General features: G+C 38.6%; 1 protein-coding gene across 7 annotated transcripts in view; it reads left to right on the top strand.

Annotated features, from left to right (window-relative positions):
- SLC26A5 (solute carrier family 26 member 5) overlaps window positions 1-19,246 on the top strand; it is a 61,098-nt gene that overhangs the window by 8,524 nt on the left and 33,328 nt on the right. For 4 of the 7 annotated variants that reach the window (XM_077863949.1, XM_077863947.1, XM_077863950.1 and 1 more), the window contains 2 exons: window positions 16,933-17,137; window positions 18,993-19,132. In XM_077863949.1, the coding sequence (XP_077720075.1) occupies window positions 16,986-17,137; window positions 18,993-19,132 (292 nt within the window). In that variant the 5' untranslated portion in view covers window positions 16,933-16,985. Of the gene's footprint in view, window positions 1-16,194; window positions 16,270-16,932; window positions 17,138-18,992; window positions 19,133-19,246 lie in introns of all 7 variants that reach the window. The other 3 variants (XM_077863952.1, XM_077863946.1, XM_077863948.1) reach the window with 1 other exon arrangement.

The raw sequence follows: 19,246 nt of genomic DNA, 5'->3' as shown, positions 1-19,246 counted from the left end.
TTCTGAGAGGCCTCTGGACATGACTCTCACCCTTCCACCAAGGGTCTCCTGTGTTTGCAGACACCTCCCCTGAGAGGATACAGAAAAGTCCCTTTTACTCCTATCAGCACTTACAACTTGCTTTTGTTACATTTGTCACAAAAATAATAGTGTGTACTATGGGAATCCTAGAAAGTAAAATAAAAATAAAGTTACCCACTATTCCACCACCCAAACGTAACCTCTGTTTACAATTTGGTAGTAAATGCTCTCAAATCCTTCTCATACTTCTATGCATTTTATTTTTTTTAAAGATTTATTTATTTATGATAGACATAGAGAGAGAGGCAGAGACACAGGAGGAGGGAGAAGCAGGCCTCATGCCAGGAGCCCGATGCGGGACTCGATCCCGGGACTCCAGGATTGCGCCCTGGGCCAAAAGCAGGCGCTAAACCGCTGAGCCACTCAGGGATCCCCCTATACATTTTATATTAAAAATACATTTGATTGATAAACTTAGCACACACCTCAATTTTCAAAATGAAAAAAAAAAGTAAGTGAAGGATTAAGCACAAGCATTTGCCTCTTTATCCTGTAACTCTTTTTAAAAGGCTATAAAATTATGCAAAGAATAGAACTCTGAAGAGAATGAGATAGACAAACGGTTGGAGGAAAGTAACCGTGAAACAGAACTAAAGATTAGCACAAGAAGGACCACGGTGGGAATGAGCGTGATCTTCTAGAAAGAAGCTCTGGGCATGAAGTCAGCAAGGACAGAGCAGGGATGAGCAGAGGCATTAAAGCAGAGAGATTAATGGAAATTCTTGTGCATTAAATAAAATGAACCAGTGCTTCTAATATGAGTTTGGTATTATAGATAAATCCTTTTTCTTCCTAGCTCTTGGAAAGAGGGTGAGCCCTAGCCTACAGACCAGTTCTTGCCCGAAAAACCCTAAAGTCAAACAAGCACTCAGCAGAGCCAACTCTGGTGCAATAGCCTCCTGATCACCATTTCATTCAGGGAAGGGTCCTATGCTGGAAACACTTGATAGATGATAATGGAGGAAAACCAGAAAAGTCAATGAAGTCTTTGATTTGTAAATATAAATATATAACTACGAATAACCTGACATATGAAGGAGTATTAAAAATGATAGTTACTAATGCCAGAGGGGAGATCATTCAGGGCAGTCATTCAAAATAGTTTTTTAAAAATCTGAGTAACCTCAGAGTGATTAAGAAGATACTTCCATGCACAAAGACAGAATTCTTTTATTTTATTTTATTTTTAGACAGAATTCTTTTAGAAGAAAAATAACAGACCAAAAAAAATCTTTTTTTAAAAAAAAGATTGCTATGATAAAAATAATTAGAAGGACTAAAAGATAAAGTTTAAGGAATCTAGTATATAACATAGTAATATTAACTATACCAGAATTAAAAAAAAAAAGTTTAAGAAATCTCCTGAAAGATACAACTAAATGTCATAGAGACAGAGAATATATATGCTAGAAAAGATTAAAAAAAACATATGAGGAGCAGACCAGTAAGTCCAATATCAACCTATTGGAGCTCTAGAAAGAAAAAAATTTTTAAAGATGGAGAGAAAGAGATTGACAAAGAAATACTAGGGAAAAAAATCCGTGTACTTAAGAAGTATGACAAAAAGGATCTATCAAGTGATTGGGAAAATAACATCCATACAAACATACAATTGTTATAAAATTTCAGAGTCCCAAGAATATAGAGAGGCTCCTAAAATTAGTATCTAAAAGGGAATATAAAGTCACTTAAGATTGACATAAAATTTCTCATCAATGAACTGGATACTAAAATGTAATAAAGCCATGCCTTTGAAATTATGATGGAAGGGGCACCTGGGTGGCTAACTGCATTAAGCATCAGACTCTTGATCTCAGCTCAGGTCATGATCTCAGGATCGTGAGATCAAGCCCCACATTGGGCTCTGTGCTGAGCATGAAGCCAGCTTAAGATTCTCTCTCACTCTGCTCCTACCCTTGGTCGCACACTCTCTCTCTGTCTCTCAAAAATAAAAAAATATGAGGAAAAAGTATTTTGAACTTAAAATTCTATTGCCCATGAAATTATCCATGAAATGAAGACATTTCAGACATTCAAAGGTTCTAACCCTTTACTTAGATGTATACTTCCTGAATCAATTACCTAAGGATGTGCTCCAGCAAAATGAGAGTTAAAAGTGTAACTCCTCAAGTGCAATTAAAATAAATCCTGGACTGAAAGATGCTAACCAGACTTAGAAAGAAATTAATACAAATTAGGTCAAATAGTCAGTGAGCTCCAAGAAGAATGACTTGACTTCCATTCACTAGATAGAACCAGTGATGGGGAGTTTGCACACAATTATAATAATGGAACTTCTGGCAACATGAAGGATTGATTAAGCTGAGTTTTATGGACCTCCCCTCGGTACAGACTCACAAAAACAAAGGCTAAAACACAATTAAATGTTTAAATATATAGTGAATTTTAAATAAAGAGTACCAGAAGAATGCAGAAAAATGTTTTTAAAGAGCAGTATGTGCAATCTCATGCTCAGCACAACCCATAGGCATCTCTCTGTGGGATCTGGATCCTAGGGTGTAGGGATGGGGTCACACATTCAGACCTGGAAAGAAGACATGGCCTCAGGCCTAAAGAGATAAGGAACCACCCCTCCTCCCATTTAATATGAGCTCATTATTTTAAAAACCTGCCAACAACCATAAGGGAGTATCAACAAAAAAACAAATAGAAGAGTTAGATTCTCAAGAATAGAAGATAATGGAAATAAATGGACAAAATATTAAGTGTGTTAAAAACTTTAAAGAGATGAATATAAGACTAAAGGGAAAATAGTACACTATGAAAAAAAGACCAGCATATTTCAAAAAGAAGATATAGAAATAAAAATACAAACATTGATTTTTTAAAAATTAATATTCTAGCTAAATAACATATTGGAGCCAAAGGTAGATTAGTGAATTGGAAGCCAAATCTGAGAAAAGTTATCTGGAATCAGCTCGTTGAAGTAAAAAGATGAGAAATGTCAGAGGTTTAAAAAACACAATGATACAAGAAGTTCCAATCAATGTCTAATAGAAATTCTAGAAGGGGGTAAGAGACTGAATTCGCCTGTATTTGTTCCATAAGTAAACAAAATGAAATAGTAATAAAACCTAGCAAAGGGGATCCCTGGGTGGCTCAGCGGTTTAGTGCCTGCCTTCGGCCCAGGGCGTGATCCTGGAGTCCCAGGATCGAGTCCCACATCAGGCTCCCTGCATGGAGCCTGCTTTTCTCTCTGCCTGTGTCTCTGCCTCTCTCTCTCTCTCTCTCTCTCTCTCTCTGTGTGTGTCTCTCATAAATAAATAAAATCTTAAAAAAAAAAAAACCTAGCAAAAATAATGGGAAGGAGACTTAAATATTCATTTATAATGATAAGCATTCGTAGATAATGCCTAAATTCCATGATTTAAAAAATAGCCATATCATTCTATTACTCAGAATAGTAATTCTCAATCTTTATTTTTTTTTTAGTATTTTTGAATTTTTTAATTTAAACTCAATTTAGTTAACATATAGTGTATTATAGTTTCAGGGGTAGAATTTAGTGATTCATCAGTTGCATATTGCACCCAGTGCTCATTACATCAAGTGCCCTCCTTAATGCCCGTCTCCTCCTTCTCTTCCCCTCCAATAACTCTGTTTCCTAGAGTTAAGAGTCTCTTAGAGTTTGCCTCCCTTTCTGTTTTTACTTCCCTTCCCCTATGTTCATCCATATTGTTTCTTAAATTCCACATATAAGTGAAATCATATGGTTATTTGTCTTTCTCTGACAGACGTATTTTGCTTAGCATAATACCCTCTGGTTCCATCCACATCATTACAAATGGCAAGATTTCATCCTTTCTGATGGCTAATATTCCATTGTGTGTGTGTGTAATATATGTAATATATATATACATATATTACATATATATACACATATTACACACACACACATATATATACATATATTACATACACACACCACATCTTTATCCATTCATCTGTCAGTGGACATCTGGGCTCTTTCCATAGTTTGGCTATTGTGGACATTGCTGCTGTGAACATTAGGGAGCAGGTGCCCCTTTGGATCACTATGTTTGTATCCTTTGGATAAATACCCATAGTGCAAGTGCTGGGTCATAGGATAGCTCTAACTTTTTGAGGAAGTAGTTCCCAAACTTAGATTTGGAAATGTGTCAAAGTGACTGAAGGTGCTCCTAGCATTGAGTGTCAGGGACAAAAGCGCTAAATACACAGGGCAGTTCCACACAAGTCCCCCCAGAATACTAACAGCACTCTTTTTGAGAAATACTGACATAGAGTTCAAAATAAACCCGCCAGAGGAACTAAAAACAATAATTTTAAGAAAATAGTTCCAAGAAGTTGGGCTAGACTTGGGGAGAAGAGGGGTGGAAAACTGTTGTTTTTCATGACTAGCCCTCCCATAATACTTGCAGCTTTATCATGTCTGTAGTGTTTTGACTAAAGTTACCATTTCAGAAAAAGAAATGACTGGTAAACCACTAGATTCTTCTTCCATTTTTACATAAAGTTCAGAACTTTTTCTTATTAAAATATCTGTCACTCAAACCTGAGCATCAATTTCAGTTGCTGAGCTTTTTACCCCAAAGATGATTCTGGAAGCATATCTTGTGAGTATTAATGATCTTTCAGGTGTTCCAGTTGAAAAATAAATTTTAGAATTTATCAACTTATGGAGTCATAGCAAATTAATGCTGGAGGGGGGCTTCATTTTTTTAATAAAATTAAATAATTTTTCCATGGCAGAGTGGTTTTGATCAGTAGTTCCATTTTTTTTAAGACTTTATTTATTCATGAGAGATACACAGAGGCAGAGACAGAAGCAGCTCCTAATAAGCAGCTCCTTATAAGGAGCCCGATGTGGGACTCGATCTCAGAACCGGGATCATGCCCTGAGCCAAAGGCAGACGCTCAACTGCTGAGCCACCCGGGCGTCCTGATCAGTAGTTCTACTTAGAACAAAGCAGAACGTGAATAGAATCAAATAACTAGAGCATATGGATTCATTTGAAGCTTAGAGCCGGCCCCTTACCGTCCTATAACACCTGGCTCTGATCAACCTCTCCAGTTTCATTTTCTGTAACCACTTAAAACATAATTTCTCTACGGTGCTTTTGGTATTCTACGAACATTTTGTATTAATTTTTACCTCTCACTTCTCTATGCAGAATCACATGCCCTGTCTTCTGCCTTCTACCCAAAATTCAAATCCAGTATCCTCTCTGAAGCCTTCCTTGACCTCTGCTCTCACTTGTAATGTGCTTAAAACCACCATACCTCATTACCTCAAATAACAAGTGAGAATACATGCCTCTAATTAGTATAATTTAGATAAAATTAGATAAACATTCTGGCATGACCAGTCTGACACACGGTTAATGAGGCAGCCTTACATACATATAGGGTTTCTGAAATCAAAACACCTGAATCCCATCCCTGTTCCACCAGAGCCACAAATACATCATCTGAAAAATGTGGATAATTCTTTCCTCTCATGGATACTGTGATTCTGTAATCACAGTCTCAGTAAATGTTAGCTGCTATAATTATGTTTAACTATTGTGCATAAAGAAGCAGCTCACATAAATGTCTACCATTCATATTATTTTAAGTCCACTTGTAAGTTTTTATGTACTCCCTTTGTAATTACCCAATACTTGAAATGAGTATTAACATTGTTTACAGGTGAATATTTTTTATTTTTTTTATTTTTTTTTTATTTTTATTTATTTTTTTTTTTTTACTATCGCATGTGAACTCACACAGACCATAGCCAGAATTCTACTTGTAATACGAAAAATTGGGGGTTGCCTGGCTGTCTCAGTGTGTAGATCATGTGATTCTTGATCTCAGGGTTATGGTTTCAAGCCCCACGTTGGGTGTAGAGCTTACTTAAAGTAGCCAAAGTGTCCAATAATAAGGATGGTGGTTAACTAAGGCATAGATGTGTATATTAGAAAATATTATGCAACCATTAAAAATTATGCTTCTGAAGCTGCTTATTAACATGGCAAAATGTTTATGATATCACATTAAGTGAAAAATATTTAATGCAGGGGCACTTGGGTGGTTCAGTCAGTTGGGCGTTGACTCTTGATTTCAACTCAGGTCATGGTATCAGGATCATGATATAGAGCCTTGTGTCTGGCTCCATGCTTAGCATGGAATCTATTTCAGATTGACCCCCTCTCCGTCTTTCTCAAATAAATAAAGAAAATCTTTAAAAAAAATTTTTTTACTGCAAAACTATTAAGATAATATCCAGCCATGTAAATATATATGTACAAATATATGTATTCAGATTCAATATGTATTATTTATGCATGAGAAAAAATGGAAAATTTCCAAATTTCCACAGTGCTCATTTATTTTATAATGAGGAAAAAAACCCATAATTTATATATCAGATGCCCTGTCTCATTTCCTAAATGATATTTTCTTGCTGACAATCCCTTACTCCCATCCCCAGAACTTTCTTTATTCCCCTATATGCTCTATCATTTCATATGCTTCTACCTACCTGTAAGAAATCCTTAAAAGAAAAAAAAATCCTTAAAAGGGGATGCCTGGGTGGCTCAGCGGTTGAGCGTCTGCCTTCAGCTCAGGGTCTGATCCCGGGGTCCTGGGATCGAGTCTCACATCGGGCTCCCTGCATGGAACCTGCTTCTCCCTCTGCCTCTCTCTCTCTCACTCTCTCTCTCTCTCTCATGAATAAATAAAATCTTCGAAAAAAATCCTTAAGAGGATGTAGAATGCTGCAAAAACATTAGATGACAAGGTTCCTGAGGGCATGTAAACTATGGCCTATTGATCTCTACACAAACTTGAATGTGACAGCCAAACTGGAGGTGGAGAATCATATTGAATGAATGGAGACCCAAGGCATTGAGAAATGGAGCAGGTGAAAGGAAATAAAGGTGAGATTGATTTAAAAGGTAATCATAGGTGTCTCTTGAGTCCTTTTATTCTAAGTGCTTTATAATTCTTATGTTAATCCCCAGTGCAGCACTGTTGGGACTGGCTAGACAAATTATGAGCATCCACATAATGGCATGCTATGCAGCTGTTTAAAAAACAGAACAATGAGGGAGGTGCCTGGGTAGTTCAGTCAGTTGGGTATTGACTCTTGGTTTCAGTTTGGGTCATGATTTCAGGGTCATGAGATCCAGCTCCATGCTTAGCGAGGAGTCTGCTTGAGATTCTCTCTCCCTCTTCCCCTCCACCACATGCAGTCTTGCACTCTCCCCCCTCTCTCAAGTGAATAAATAAACCTGTAAAAAATGAGGACTCTTATTGTGATATGGAAGTGAGATTGCACTTTAATTCTTTTTATATGTGAATTTTTGAGCTATGTGAATAGAGTAGTAATTCAGAAAGATAATTAAATAAAAACAGAAGAAAATCATTATTCCCATTTATGTATAAGCAACCTGAGATTGAAGGAAATTAGGTACCCTGCCTACAGTAGTAATAATAATAGTCACTTATTGAGCATCTACTGTGTGACAGGCCCCTTGATAAGTACTTTAGAAACATTCTCTAATTCCTCATGGATCTATATTGAGATTTTTTTTCAGTGTTACAGCTGAAGAATCTAAAGGAAACAGAATTTATTTTCCCATCTAGGACACTTTGGAAAGTAATAATTACTTTGGGACAGCAAGCATAGGCCAGGGCTTACAGTCACTCTACTTAGAGAAGTCAAATAATGTGCCAGATGTCCTGTCCTAATGGCAGAATCAGAACTGTGGTCTGTGTGACTCCACAGCCTATGTGCCCAACTGCCATTTACAGATAAGCAAATGAAGGGACAGAAAACTTACGTACTTCGCAAAAAACATATATCTATTAAGCTCCAGTTCCATCATCTAAACATAGTCCTTCTGAACCCAACGCCTACATTATGATGCTGCATCTCTGGATAGAAATCTTTTTTTTTTCTTTTTTAGATTTTATTTATTTATTCATGAGACACACAGAGAGGCAGAGACACAGGCAGAGGAAGAAGCAGGGAGCCTGATGCAGAACTTGATCCACAGACTCTGGGATCACGAACAAGCCAAAGGCTGACACTCAACTGTTGAGCCACCCAGGTGTCCCAAAGCAGAGGAATTTGAGAAAAGTATGATAAATAGAAGAAGGAAACGTTGGGTAGAACCCAAGCTAGGTACTCTGGCACCTTTAGCCCCTACCATGCAAATACCAAATGTCTGGGAGCCTGCTGCATGCTGGAGTGTGTGCTGTGTCACAGAGACAGTGGGCCTGGCCTCACAGAGCCTACTGCCCACATTCAGGAGCAGCTCGCATAGATTTTAGGGCCTTTGGCTCTTTGTACATATTGGCCACTGCAGTTAAGCAATGATTGTTAATATGAAAAAGCAGATAATATATGAAGAGTCCCAAAAGAATAGAGAAAAGGAAGCAGGTTTGTTTTTTTTTTTTCAAATTGCTTTCAGGAAAAGGCTGATAAAGTCATAAGTGAAAAATTTTTTTTCTGGATTCTAAGTCATGAGCCTTTTCTATATGCTATGTCCATTATAGTAAAGTTTATGCCCTGGGCAGTGTAGAAAATTTTCATAATATATAACATTTTTTTGCACTCTGTTTATTTGAGGGAGAGATCCACAGAGGGAGGAGAGGGAGAAAGAGAGAGAAGAAAGGAGGGGCAGGGGGAGAGGGAGAAGCAGGCTCCCCACTAAGCAGGGACCCCGATGCAGAGCTTGATCCCAGGACCCTGAGATCGTAACCTAGATGCCTGACTGAACCATCCAGGTGCCCCATTAAATAACATTTATTTTTGTTAGTTGTTCATAGAGAAATTGCCCGTAGAGAAATTATTTGAAAGATTATAGTAAGTTTGGGCAAGTGCTTGCATGCTTGGAATGAAAAGGTCAACACAGGCATTAAGACTAATTAATTGATTAATTAATTATATAGTTATAATTAGAGCTATAGATAGGTAAGTTGATTACTTTGAATAGGTGGATGGATGCCCTGAGTGTGTCTTCGGATACCTCCAGTCCACAGTGAAAAATGTTTACTTTCCAACTTAAAAGGATTTATTGAACTGATGTGTATATGATGATGGGGTGGGGTGTCTTAGTTTCAGACAACTGAATCCATTCTGGCTAAATTCACAGAGATTTAATTGGCATTTTGTTTTGTTTTGTTTTTTTATATTTTTATTTATTTATTCATAGAGACACAGAGAGAGAGAGAGGCAAAGACGCAGGCAGAGGGAGAAGCAGGCTCCATGCAGGGAACCCGATGTGGGACTCCATCCCAGGTCTCCAGGATCACACCCCGGGCTGCAGGTGGCGCCAAACCGCTGCGCCACCAGGGCTGCCCCTTAATTGGCATTTTGAACAAACTTGCCAAACACAGTTCTCAGAATGTTCTCACTGGAAATATCATTTAGAGATGAAGACAATACTAAGACCCAAAAGAGGAAAGTTGTTTTCCTATATTCATTCAACAAGCATTTTGGAGTTCTAAATAACCATCACTGAACAGAAATCCACGGCATTGGGTTTCTGCTCACAGTCGAGTTTCCCAACAGGTTGTTCATCAGTCTCCCTCCATGAGTTTTAAACAATGCAGATTCCAGAATTACTAAATCAGAATCTCTAAAGGACCTGGAAATCTGTCGTTTCAAGCTCCCTAGGTGATTTAGACATGCTTTCAAGTATGGAAAGCCCTGGTCTAGTTGGCCCCGCCATAATAGTATTGAATGGCTCAGACACTTGAGATGCAGAAGTAGGCCTGGATGGACCTTGACTGTGACCTCCACTTTGGAGCATCTCCCACAAAACCATGGTGAATCTCCATTATCGGCAAGCAACTAATTCTTGCTTTGAGTTTGAAGTTTAAAATTCCCACCATTTTGTTGTAGTTTTTATTTATAAACATTTGTGCCTTTTCAACTTGATGATTAGGAAATAGGAAATAAGGAATAGGAAATAGGAAATAAGGTTTGTTTTTTGTGAATATTTTTGGAGAAGTCACTTAGCCCCCACATGAGAGTAGATGGATCTGTTTTCTCACTTGCCAAGGGAGGGGGTTGAATTGGATCATCTTCAAGATTACTTTCAGATCTAGAAATCTGATGAAAGATGTTCTAAATAGTTTTTAAATTCCTTCTGTCATAGCTATGGAAAACAGGATTTGAACCTGTAGGTCATCTCTTTTTTCTGTCACTAGTATTTTTGTTGGAAGACCTGTCAGAAGATTTGTCCCTTTAGACCAACTTGAAAGTGACTTTTCTCATGTGAGAGTTTGTGTAGTTTTACAATTGGTGATTTATATTTCAATCAGCACACTGGAACCTCAGTATCTGTCAGATAAGAGCCTGGTCATTTGATCTGCTCATGTTGGTCCCTTGGTTTCTTTGCCATTCTTCTTCTGATAAGGTGGTTATTGATAGCCTTCATGGCTTTAATTATTTAACCATTATTGATGAGCATTAAGAGTTCCCCCAAAGGACAGCCTTTCTTTATAACACCCTCTTTTCTGTCCTATTCTTACCCTTTCCAGCATTCCTTTCCTTTCCCAGGTAAGAAGAAACTGCCAAACAGATATCTCAAGGAGACATAGACTATAGCCAGGGTCCTAACACCTCAAAAATATTTGAGAATCCCCTCTTTTCTCTGTCTCTTCCTAACCTATAAAGTGTTACAGTTGCCACATTTAGCAAAGATATAAGATACCAGTTACAGTTGAGATACGGGGAGGCACCTGGGTGGCTCACTTAGTTAAGTATCTGTCTTCAGCTCTGGTCCTGATCCCCAGGGTCCTAGGATCAAGCTCAAGCTCTGAGTCCGGCTCCCTGCTCTGTGGAGAGCCTACTTTGCCCTCTCCTCCCTGCTCTTCCTGTCAGTATCGCTGTTTCTCTCTCTCACACAAATAAATAAAGCCTTTTCTTTTTAAGTTGAGATAAAGGATAAAAAGTTTTTTGAAGATTTTATTTATTTATTCATGAGAGACAGAGAGAGAGACAGAGGGAAGAGTAGGGAGCCCGATGTGGGACTCAATCCAAGTACTCTGGGATCACGCCCTGAGCCAAAGGCAGATGCTCAACCGCTGAGCCACCCAGGTGTCCCAAAGGATAAAATTTTAATATAAGTATGCTCTATGCAATATTTGGAACATACCTACCCTAAAAAATTATTTGGTGCTTGTCTGGCATTGAAAATTAATTGGACATCCTATGTTTTATTTGGCAACCCTACAGAGTGTACATACCCTAATGCTTTCCTAAATCCATCTAATGTTTTGAGGTCTAACTTTGAGACTTACTCCTAATTTCAACCCGAGATGAAATGTTTGTAACGACTGAGACTATATTTGCATAAACTTTAGCGGGTATTGCACTGCCCACCTACACACAGCCCCCTCTTGTTTTGAGAATATAAGAATAGAAAGAAAACTTTGCTTGAAAAACTTTAGCTACATATTTTTTGTAATTTTTTATTAAATATTTCAAAGACACACAGAATCAAAGATGGTGATATAATGCATTGCACACAATTTATTTACACCCTATCCAGTTTTCCTTTTTTGTTTGGATGTGGGGTGTTTATATTGCCATTCCCTAAGTCACTAAGTCAGTGATTTTGAACTTTAGCTGTGAGTTATCATCCCCTGGACAGCTTTTTAAATTCTCAGCCCCTGCCTGCCTCCCAGACCAATTAAATCAGAATCCCTGGCAGTAGAGTCAGACATCAGTAGCTGCCCGGGTGATTCCAGTGAGTAGCTGGGGCTGAGAACCTCTTCCCTAAATGAAAATGGCAAATTCAAAGAAATATTTTTACTGCTAAATCATGTCCTTATATTTCAAATTCATCTTCAAAATCGTTTCAAGTTACTTGTGGTTTTCTTATATCTTTTTAATATGTATTCCTCTGTCTCTCTTAGGTTTTAAATCAGTGGTTCTTTACTCATTAAAATCCTCTTAGGATGCTTTTAAAGAAAATGCCTGAGCTCCCCTCCTGGAGGTTGTGCCCTAATTGGTCTGGTATAGGGCCTAGGATTTCTTGTTTTGTTTTGCTTTTTTGTATATTTTTTTTTATTGGAGTTCAATTTGCCAACATATAGTATAATACCTAGTGCTCATCCCATCAAGTGCTCCCCTCGGTGCCCATCACCCAGTCACCTGAATTTCTTGTTTTTAAAAGCACCTGAGGAGATTGAGTTTAGGCAGAGTTAAAAGCCAGTGGTTTTTTTTTTTTAAATATGTCAAATACTTATTTAGCTGATCATCTGAATCTCCTGGGGAACTTTTTAAAAAAATTTTTTTTTGGGGGGGGGGCACCTGGGTGGCTCAGCAGTTGAGCATTTCCTTTGGCTCAGGTTGTAATCCCGGGATCCTGAGATTGAGTCCCTGCGTCGGGCTCCCTGCATGGAGCCTGTTTCTCCCTTTGCCTGTCTCTCTCTCTCTCTCTCTCTCTCTCTCTCTCTCTCATGAATAAATAAAAAAATCTTTTAAAAATATATTTTTTATTTTTATTATTTTTTTAGTGGAAGAAAACAAATTTGTGTGTTTATTAGTTTCTTCTAACTTCTTCTAGTTAGAAGAAGTAGACCCATTCCTACCTGGCAATACCTTGTCCATCTCTGGTCTAATTTCTCTTTCCTCAGAACTCCAACAGCCTCTCTTTCCTTCTTTCTTTTTTTTTTAAGATTTATTTATTTCTAAGATCAGTGGGGAGGGCTGAGGGAGAGGGAGACAATCTCAAGCAGACTCCCCACTAAGCACCCCTGAGACCATGACCTGAGCTAAAATCAAGTGTCTGACACCCAACCGACTGAGCCACTCAGGTGCCGTCCTTCTCCCTTTCAATACAGTTCATAGAAGAGAAACAACGCACCTTTCTAGCACCAGATCTACCAGCCTAAGCGCATTTGTATCCAGATGCTCTGTCTTCCTGCAGTGGACGGGGGTGTGCTGTCCTTGTCCTCCCGAAGGCAGGTCCTGCTTATACACAAGAGCCAGCATCTAGGTAACTTTTAAAACACACATGGAGGGACGCCTAGGTGGCTCAGCAGTAGAGCATCTGCCTTCGGCTCAGGGCATGATTCTGGGGTCCTGGGATCGAGTCCCACATCTGGCTCCCTGTGGGGCTTGCTTCTCCCTCTGCCTGTGTCTCTGCCTCTCTGTGTGTGTCTCTCATGAATAAATAAATAAAATATTTTTTAAAAATTAAAAAAATAAAAACAAATAAAATACATGTAATTGCCCTGCCTAATAAAGTAGAAGGAATTTTGAGGTTCAAAGAGGAGGAGAAATGAGGTATTGGCAAATGACCTTCAGAGTAATGGATGTAAATGAGGAATCCTGTCAAGAATAGCCAAAAGACTTTTGAGAATAAGGATAAGAATGTCTAATACTTCAGAAATATTATATTTTCGGGACACCTGGTGGCTCAGTAGGTTAAGCATCTGACTTTGGCTCAGGTCATGGCGTCAGAGTCCTGGGATCAAGCCCCACGTTGGGCTCCATGCTCTGTAGGGAGTCTGCTTCTCTCTCTTTCTCCTCTGCTCCTCCCCTGATCCTGCTCTCTCTCTCAAATAAATAAAATATCTTAAAAAAAGAAATATTGGGGATCCCTGGGTGGCTCAGCAGTTTGGCGCCTGCCTTTGGCCCAGGGCGCTATCCTAGAGTCCTGGGATCGAGTCCCAAGTCGGGCTCCCGGCATGGAGCCTGCTTCTCCCTCCTCCTGTGTCTCTGCCTCTCTCTCTCTCTCTCTCTCTCTCTGTCTATCATAAATAAATAAATAAATCTTTAAAAAATAAAATAAATAAAAAAATATTTTCTTTCCTCTACTATGTTTCAGTGTAAACCTATTCTGCTGCTCTGAAATCTTTGGAGAAGTCTGTCACATATGGGTACATACAGCAATGCATGCCCGTTCCCACGGAGAGTGAATATCCACTGTCCAGGTTCTAACCCTGGAAATCCTATTTCAGGAGGTTCAAAGTGAAGCCCTGGCATCAGTACTTAAAATCTTCCCCAGACCACTGTGGCAAGGGGCCAGGTTTGGTTCCACTGAGTATAGATGTTACAACATCCTTAGACAATGTTTCTCACAACCCATCCCATTGACATCTGGGTGAATTTATGTTGGGGAACAGTAAAATCAATGGTAAAACAGGGTCTTTGCAACAGGGGGAAAAAAAGTCTGACTCTAATTTTTAGACCTCCCTCAGATCAACCTTGTCTTTTTCTCTTGGAGTGGCTTTATGAAGGAAGATATATCTCAAATGGAACAGAAGATGACCATGGAGGTGTATAGAAAAATTAATAATAATACATTTTAAAGCAGGTTTAATCTTCTATAACAGAGAGGAAGCATGACCTACATAATCAGCAGTCATGAGCACCAATCCAAAGATACCGTGCATTCGTCAAATACTGAGCACCTGCTAAGAGACTGGGACTGAGCTAGGCCCTTGGAACTCAGGGTATGATATGGCCTCAGGCATTACAATCTAGAGAGACCGTTAATTATAATCAGTGGAAGAAAACTGGAAAATTATATTAGTAAGTATAGACCCAGTCCACAGGGGATTAGTGGTAAGGGAAGACTAAAGAGAAACAGAAGACAAAACCAGGCTTTTGAAAGATACAATGATTAGGGTGTAGGGACAATGGAAGGAGAGTGAGGGGGGAAATCGCATTTCTTTTCAGAGTGGATGGAACTGTATGTGTGGGCACAGTGGCGTAAACCAGCATGGTATATGTTGCCTGAATTACAGATGGTTCTACAATGCTTTCATCTAAGGTTCTGGAGGAGTTGGGGCAGGTGGAAGGCAGAGTGGTTGTGTTGCCCCATGTCAGACTCCACTCACATACATCAGTGCTGTCATTCTTTGGCTATTATGATGCATTCCTAGAGTGGCCATAAAAAGTTAGCTGAGAGATGGCCAACCAGCCTTGCTAGCCTGAAACAAAAGACACATGATATCTGTCAGATCTGCTGCAAAATCCTCGTTCTCCATCCTTATTCGGTACTTGCCTGCATTTGCTGTTAGACTTCCTTTTTAATCTAGACTCTGGAATTTTTAACCTCCTTGGACATAGGCATTTATTTTTGTGTGATGTTTTGTGGTTGATCACACAAGCCTGAGTTCAGTGTGAATGTAATTTCAGGTTGGTGAAAAGTTGACTTTTCATCAGGCAGGAATGGTCTTAAGCCACATCAGTAATCCCCCACACTCCTATGGTCACTGCATAGACACTAACCATTAACTCATGCTAACCCCCATCACCTCTGCTGTCAACTTCCTTCAGTTGGGAACACTGGCTTTAGTTGTTGTGCATTCAATTTTTATTATAAGGTTTATAGTTCAAATATACAGACAAATACTAAGAATCATGTAACACCCATTTACTGACTGCAAGGCTTAATCAAATCTGAACATTTTGCTCTGTTTGCACCAATTGTTTTTATAAACTAAAGCATTGTAGATACAGTAAGTTAAAACTCTGTCTCCCCTGAGTCTGATTCCCCTTCTCTCTGAAGGAACCACCATCCTGATCCTAGTGTTTTTCATTATCATTCATGGTTTTATACATTTATTACATATATGTGTCCATAAACAACATATAATATTGCTTTATACATTTTTAAACTTTGTTTAGATTACTGCATCCTTGAAGTATCTATCTGTGCCTTGCATTTTTATTGAAAATTAAGTTTTTGAGATTTATTGATGACACAAATAGATTTAGTTCAGTTTTTAGAACTACTTTATAGCATGCAACATATCACTATACCAAGATTTACTTTTTATTTTGTACAGTTAGGACATTTGAGGGTTTTTTCCCCCAATTTTTCAATATAATAAAGCTGTAGTTAACATCTTTGCACACATTTTCATTTGTACAAATATATTGGGTTTTTATTCCTTAATCATTTCTTTTACTCATATTAGTAGCATTCATTTTATAGCATATATATATATGCGCTGTATGCTAAATATATATAACACATAATATGTATATTTATGTATAAATCATCCTAATTGTCTCAAACATGACAATATCATCACCTTTAAAACAATATCATAATATTGCACTGATATTTTCAACTTGTAACTTCTCACTAGTCACCAGGAATTTCCCTCATGGAGATGTATGAACGTCAATTCTGAACCATGGGAGAATTTAAGGAGTAATCAAATGTGAGTACAGAATTGAAGAGGAGGGTGATATACCTTCAAGAAACTTGGGATCAGGGATGCCTGGGTGGCTCAGTGGTTGAGCATCTGCCTTAGGCCCAGGGTGTGATCCTGGCGTCCCGGGATCAAGTCCCACATTGGGCTCCCTGCATGGAGCCTGCTTCTCCCTCTGCCTATGTCTCTGACTCTCTCTCTGGGTCTTTCATGAGTAAATAAATAAAATGTTTAAAAAAGAATAAAAACAAACAAACAAACAAACAAACAAATTTGGGATCAATTTAAGGACTGATCTTGCCCCTTATCCTGTTTCCTTGACATGTAAATGGTCAGAGTCAGCCTGAGTCACTATTTCTCCCATAGGAACCTAGAACCAGCTGACTGCAGTATTTAGTCACTGAATTTAATACAAGCTTTTATTGAAAGTATACACATTACCATGTATTGCCCTGGGAGGAAATACGTCACGTGTGGGATTTTTTCTTAATTGATTTTTGACTTCATTTGGTTTATTAGTGGCTGCTAGGTACTGAGTCCTGTGGTAGGTGCTCTGAGGTCCAAGATGAAGAAGTCCTCTGAAGAACTCACAATCCCACAAGGAAGAGATGCTTAGGACAGTCATTGGTCGGATTTTGGCATCTGAAATAGGCTCTTTATTTTCTCCCTTAGTGACGCTCAGGCAATGCTTGTCTCCTGCTGTTGATGCATAATCTCAGAGGACTATGGATCATGCTGAAGAAAATGAAATCCTCACAGCAAGCCAGAGGTACTATGTGGAAAGACCTATCTTTAGTCACCCGGTCCTCCAGGAAAGACTGCACAAGAAAGACAAGATTTCGGATTCCATCGGGGATAAGCTGAAACAGGCATTCACGTAGGTTGTGTTTTAACCTATTTCCTTTATCCTGGCATCCAGTTATGACAGAAGCAAGGTCAAATGTATCAAGAAAATCTGGTGTGGCGGGAAAAAAAAATGGTGAGCGCTTAGGATTTGCAGAACTGTCCACATGGTTCGCTCAGAGATAAGTATTTGATTGAACCCCAGCTTCAACATATAATTCATCTTATATATTAAATTCTGATTACACTTGCATCTGTTTAACAGCTCCTCGAAACACCTTGCTTTCCGGTACTTCACCACCTTCAAAATATCCACCTCTTCTCCTTGTCTCTCAGGAATGTTCCAATCACTCTGTCATTTTGTCCACCCTGACTTCTACTTGGCAACATCCTGAATCTAAGTGCCAACCCCGGCTGTCAAGGACACTCAGTGTCCTAGGACTCTTCACTTTGGAGACGCTTACACAGCTATGTTGCAGACCTGGGAATGCTAGTACATGTGTGCTTGAGACGTGTGTCTCCTGATCGCTCCCAGGTTTAGGTTTGATTGCTGCGTTCTGGGCCCTTGGGACCACAGATCTGTGCTCTATGTTCATGTAAACTTCACAGGGACCCTCAGCTCTAGGTATGATCATCAGGAGAGGTTTAAAATGTAATCACTGGAGTCAGACTGTCTGAGTTTTAATTCTAGACCCAACCATGTACCCACTGTGTGCTTGAGTTTCCAGCTCTGTAAAATGGGGATAATAATCATACTTAAGCTCATAGTTATTAGGGGTTACTATAATAATAATAATACTCATAGAGTTACTAGCACTTATGTAGTGCTTCCATGTGCATATATGCAAAGTACAAAGCACATGGCAAGCACTACATAAATGTAGCTATTATTAAACATAAATGTAGCTATTAAACAAGATGACTGGCATCTAATCTAGTTTCACTCAAATTCATGGCTCTTGCCACAGATGCCCCAAATTTGCTTCTAATATCTTCCTTCACCTGATGATCAGATACTTTTGGCCACTGAAGACATTATATAAAGTACCATGCATGCTGCAAGAATGCACTGTCTTTTGAATGGAATAAATTGCTTCCTTGTCACCAGGAGGACTTGGGGCTGTCATAGTGGTGATGGAACTTGTTTGTCCATGCTTTTATTTGGTGATGTCTTTGGTTATTGGCATAGACTGGCAAAAGGACTGGCCATGCCCCAGAACATAGTCTATGTTTCAAAATCAATTGAACTATATAGGGATTAAATACAAGGCCTTGATTTTATCAGCATGATGTTCCACTTAATCAAGACAGCCATACATAGAATCTGTTAATACACACTCCAGTGACAAATGGTGTTTTTTTGAGTTTATCTGATCAAAGGCCCTAAAGCATTGAAAATATATTCATGAAGTTCATAGTACTTGAGTAAATTTCCTTCATTGTGTAAGGACAGGGGAAACTAAATGGGCCTGCTGATCAGTGGTTCCACATTCAAAAATTTACTCAATCAGTAAATAATTCCCCTGCTTTTTTTCCCCTTACTTTGTTTTTACACCAACACAGAAGGTACATTTAGGATTTCATCTATTAAAATCATAGTTTCCAGGGTATCTCAATTATTTTGAAACTAAATTTTTCTTATTTTTCATGGTAAGTTGTAGAGCATTATTATAGAGCCAATTCAGATGTTCCTATTAAAAAAAAAAAAAGTTGCATGAAGGTCATCTGGTTTCTGATCTCTGCAGAGTGGAAAGGTCATTCTTTACATTAAATGTAAATTTTTCCTTATTCCTCCAGAATATAAGGAAGGGACAATACCTTGGTGTGAATTTCACAGAAATGTTCCTCATTTTATCTCGTTTTTTGGTTTTTTGTTTTTGCCCTCCCAGGTGTACTCCTAAGAAGATACGAAATATCATTTATATGTTCCTGCCCATAACTAAGTGGTTGCCAGCATACAAGTTCAAAGAGTATGTGTTGGGTGACTTGGTCTCAGGCATAAGCACAGGGGTACTTCAGCTTCCTCAAGGTTAGTAGCTATGTTTATTTCTTTTTTGTTGTTTCCCTTGCTACCATCTCTTCCAACAATTGTTGACCTTCTCTTCTGTTTAATTTCATCATGATTGGAAATTCATGGTTTTTA

Source organism: Canis aureus, chromosome 21 (assembly GCF_053574225.1).
Source record: "Canis aureus isolate CA01 chromosome 21, VMU_Caureus_v.1.0, whole genome shotgun sequence".
In the NCBI taxonomy this organism is placed as follows: domain Eukaryota; kingdom Metazoa; phylum Chordata; class Mammalia; order Carnivora; family Canidae; genus Canis; species Canis aureus.
This window is presented reverse-complemented; position numbering and strand designations above follow the sequence as displayed.